Raw genomic sequence first — 4,437 nt, forward strand, 5'->3', positions numbered from 1 at the left:
TCTGAATTTTTTTTTTTTTTTTTTTTTTTTTTTGAGAGAGAGCGCCCTGGGGTTAGAATAAAAAAAAACCTTTTAGTTTTTTTTTTTTAATTTTTAATTAAAATTGAATAAACGCTTAAGGAGAAATTAGCAGTTGCCTCCATCCAAGACCTACTCGGGTTTTATAACAGAATCAAAGCGTATTTAAAAAAAAAAAAAAAAGTAAAACCTTTTAATACATCAAATATACGGAATTTTAATCTTTAAAGCGATACATTGTCTATTTTAGTACATGACGTAAACCTTACTTAACCCTTTTTACAGGGTGGACTTAAAAATTAAAAATAGTTAAGTGTTCCTTTTAAAGAACAAAATAAGGCAAATGAGGTTTTTGGAATAGAATTGTTTTTGTTTTTCTTCCAGAATACATACAAAAAAATACCAATTCTCTTTCAAGGGTATACACCTTAAAAATAATTGCAATTTGAAATTATAACTGACAAATTGCGAGTTGTTTTTAGTAACAAACATGCATGTAAATTTTTTTTTTGTTTCAATGAGACATTAAATAAGAACGTACAATACAATCATAGCAATTTTAAAGTAACATTAAAGAGAAGACCTCTATCTTTTTATTTATATTCTACAATGGGTGTTCCACTTTTACCTATTGAGCTCAGTTAAGTAATGCACTTTATGATTCGTTGTCCCGCTTGAAGCTAACATAAATAAATACAGTGCTCATGGATCCAGTCCTCAAATGAACACTATTTTATAAAAAGTCAGATTTTTATTTTCTTTCCAACTTTTATAAAGTTTTGCAGGGCTTCCTTCCCTCACCGCTAGACTCTGTGTTGTGTGTCAAAGCCCCGCTGCCTGCGCTCACTGGTACCCCAGGGCCGAGGCTGTGGTGAGTCTCTGCCCGTAGAGTGCGTAAGGGGAATAGTAGGGTCCGGTGGCGGCGGGCACGGGCACGGGGGCCCCGGGGGTGGGCAGGGGGCTCTTGGAGTACGGGTGGTAGCGGCTGCCGAGTCCCAGTGCGTGGTGCGGGCTGCGCAGGGCCAGCGTGCCCGGGCTGCCCGGGGCGCCCGTTGTGGGGATGTGCATGTGGCACGCCATGGCCGCGGCCGCCGCGCTGGCCAGCGACGAGGAGCTGGGGTAGCTGGAGAGGAGTTTATCGGTGCCCGGGAAGGCAGTATGGGTCCGCAAGTGGCTAAGCAGCTCCTCCGAGGTGGCAAAGCGCTTGTCGCAGGGTCCGTTGGCCGACACCCAGTTGCAGATGTGCGGCTGGGGGTCGTTGGGGAGCATGAAGCCGTAGGGGTACAAAGGGTGGCCGGCCAGCGAGGGCGGCGTGGCGCCGGTCAGCGAGGAGTGGACGCTGTGCAAAGGGTGTGTGGGGTAGACGAGGGGGTATCCGGACTTGAGGGCCTGGTCGTGGGCGCAGGAGGCGCCGGCGGCGCCGGCCAGGTGGCTGGCGCAGTGGTAGCTCAGGCAGTACGGGTCTCGGCACAGGCTCGCCGTCATCACCGACGGTGGCGACGCGCCCGCCAGCGGGCTCGACCCCGCCGGCTTGCTGCAGCCCAGGCTGCTGGCGGCGGCCAGCTGGGCCCCCACCAGGCTGGAGGATTTGGTGGGGTCCAGCGCCACTCCGTGCGGCAGGAACTGTGGCGGGTAGCCGGCGTAAGCTCCAGCCAGCGTCCCCGGGTAGCTCATGCCCGCCGGGGGCAGGGGGAAGACGGTCTGGCCCGGCTTGTAAGGGGAGACGGGGGCCACGAGGCCGGAGCCCAGGACGGAGGTGGAGGAGGTGGCGGTGGTGCTGCTGCAGGAGGAGGCGGAGTCCGAGGCGATGGGCTTGGAGCCCGGCGTGCTCTCCTGGTGCTGGTTGACCTCCACGTTAATCCCGGCACAGCTCACGCTAATCCGGCTGTGGCTGATGCTGGTGGTGCCCGGGCCTCCCTCCGAGCCGGAGCTGCCGCTCTTCCCGCAGCCCTCCGAGTCCTTCTTGTCCTCCCCGCCTTTGCCCTCGGCCGGCAGCAGCCCCGGCGAGCAGGCGGAGGCGCTGGAGTTGGGGCTGCCTGTCCTTGGGGTGAACGGCTGGCAGGTGGCGCTCGGCACCCGGAATCCCGACTTCTCCCCGGCCGCGACCCCCGCGGCGGGGGCGCCCGTGCAGCCCGCCGCCCCCGGCTCCTTCTTCTCCGCGCCCGGCTTGGAGTACGGCTTGAAGCTCGACTTGTCCTCCACGCCGATGTCGCTGAGCTTCAAGGGGCCCGACTTGGAGTCCTTGTCGCCTCCGGAGCCATTGGAGGTGACCGAGGAGAGTTTGGAGGAAGGGGACGGGTCCGGCTTCCCTATCTGCGAGCAAGTTTGTGCCAAAAGGGCCAGGGGACTCTTCTTCGCATCCAGCTGCAGAAATCAGAAGGACACACAAAGACAGAGGTTTAATCGGGGTCTAACAAAAACCCCGGGGCATACCTAGGACACTCGTCCCGTGCGTTTTTGCAGAGAACAGCCTGGAAGTAATGAACAATTTTGTGCGCATTCATCACCCTGACAGCCCCCTCCCCTGCATGCACCATTTTCCACAAAGCCTTTAAAAAGGGCTGGGGATTTTCGTATCCCTAAGAGCCCACCGCGGCCGCCTTCAGCACTCGCTGCTGCCCGGGCAGCGCGGAGCTCGGCGCCTCGGCGTTTGCCTCCCTGCCGCTCCGGCCGTGCAGGCGCACAAACCCGCCCGTGAAGTACAGCGACTGCAGCGTTTCTGCGCCCTGACTGCTGACACTATTTATAAACAGAGCCCGAGTTAGCCGGCGAGCCGGGTTCCTGGGGAGAGGGGTGTCCTCGCTCCGCAGAGACCTTAATGAAATCATTCATTCCCACGGACACACCCTTCCCACCGCCCGCTCCCTTCCGAGTTTCGGTCCCGCAAACAGCGAGCTACGCAGAGAGGGACCGACCGCCTCGACAGAGGAGAAAAGGGACGAACAGAGCCCCCGAAGTACAAACGCGTGTTGGTACTTGAAAGGGAACGGTCGGGGAGCTGAAATAGGTATCCTGCCGCACCCACGCTTGAGCCTGTCCCTTCCGCGCCCCCCCCCGCCAAAAAAAAAAAAAAAAACCAACCAAAAAAACCCCAAACCCACAACAAAAAACCAAATCCCAAAACCCCCCTCCCTGCAAAAGCAAGGTTTGGCACTCAGAGCGCTGCTTAGTTGCGTGGCCGGATCGTGACCCCAGAGCGGGTCGTTTCCTTCCACTTACCCCTCTTCTTAAAAAAAAAAAAAAAAGCTAATAAGAGCAAAAATAAAAAGCTAATTTACACTGGAATTAGAACTTAGCCCCGTAAACATGAAAACAATAACCAGGAGCGGTTCCTCGCACTAACTCTAGATCAAAAGCAGCCCGTTTCCTGGTGTAAATGCATTTCAAAGCGCAGGAAAGTGCCGAGGGAGGCTGGCCGAGCCGCCATGCACAGCGAGCGCCCGGGCAGGGAGGGCAGAAAGAGCCGGGGGGCCGGGGCCGGCTCCGAGGTCCTTACCTCGATGGGGCTGACGGGCGTGGAGGGTAAAGGCTGCAGGTATTCGGGGTGTAAAATGTGTCCAGTCCGCGCCGTGAGCATTTTCAAGACTTTGATGGGAAGGCGGTTGGCTTGGCGTAGCGGGTCCGAGGGGGGGACGGCGTGGAAGCAGGGCTTGGCGGCGGCGCTGCTGCCGTTATTCCCAGCGTGCCCGTTCGGCCCGGCGAGGTCGGCGGCGCTGCGGCTGCGGCGGGGGCTGCCTCCGGGCTCGCTGAGGCTGCTGCTGCGCTTACTACTTCTTATAGCAGAAAGCGAGGGCGATGTGATCATGACCCAAAACCTCGCATGAAAACTGGGGCAAGTGGCGCCGCTCGCACTCGGAAAGGCTCGCTCGCTTTCTGCGGGCGAGGAGGGAAAAAAGCCACACGCCCCCCGAGCAGGAAAACAAACATAAAATGTCCCGTGGCTCTCTCTGGCGGGGAGGGCGTGGGTGGGGAGGGGGAGGGAAAGGGGGAGCCGGCCGGAGAGAAAGAGGAGGAAAAAAAGCCGAGTAATCCTTGGGCTGTGCTGGGGGCGGGGGCTGCGAGCGTGTGCCGCTGTCCCCCTCGGCCGCTCTCGGGTCCCCCGGCTGGCGCGGCGCGGAGCGGAGCGCTCGCCTCCGCCGCTCAGCTGTGATGCGAGCCGCTGCCCATCCAGCCCGGGGTCTGGCAAAGAAACTCACTTCAAAAGCAGCTGAATTAGTCTGAGATTAAAGCCTTTGCCGCCTTCCAATCAAATGGGACCCCGAGGTGATTGGAGGGTCAAGGGGATGTGACGTTCCCTTTTCTGGGGATTTTTTTTCCTCTGTTTTTAATGGTCTCTCGCTTTTTTTTTCCCCTTCCCTTTCTCGTCCGCCTTCCCTCTCCCCTCCCCTCCTTCCTTGTTTTCGCTCCTAGGACGGGCTA

General features: G+C 57.0%; 1 protein-coding gene across 1 annotated transcript; it reads right to left on the minus strand.

Moving 5' to 3' along the window:
- Window positions 1–367: 367 nt before the first annotated feature.
- Window positions 368–4,208, minus strand: ZNF503 (zinc finger protein 503). Its single transcript, XM_075758624.1, has 2 exons — window positions 3,515–4,208; window positions 368–2,382 (listed from the first exon to the last, which is right to left on the minus strand). Exons 1-2 carry the CDS (start codon window positions 3,821–3,823, stop codon window positions 862–864), a joined length of 1,830 nt encoding a protein of 609 aa, XP_075614739.1. The 5' UTR covers window positions 3,824–4,208; the 3' UTR covers window positions 368–861.
- Window positions 4,209–4,437: the final 229 nt, after the last annotated feature.

The sequence above is a fragment of the Balearica regulorum genome, chromosome 7 (genome assembly GCF_011004875.1).
Source record: "Balearica regulorum gibbericeps isolate bBalReg1 chromosome 7, bBalReg1.pri, whole genome shotgun sequence".
In the NCBI taxonomy this organism is placed as follows: Eukaryota; Metazoa; Chordata; class Aves; order Gruiformes; family Gruidae; genus Balearica; species Balearica regulorum.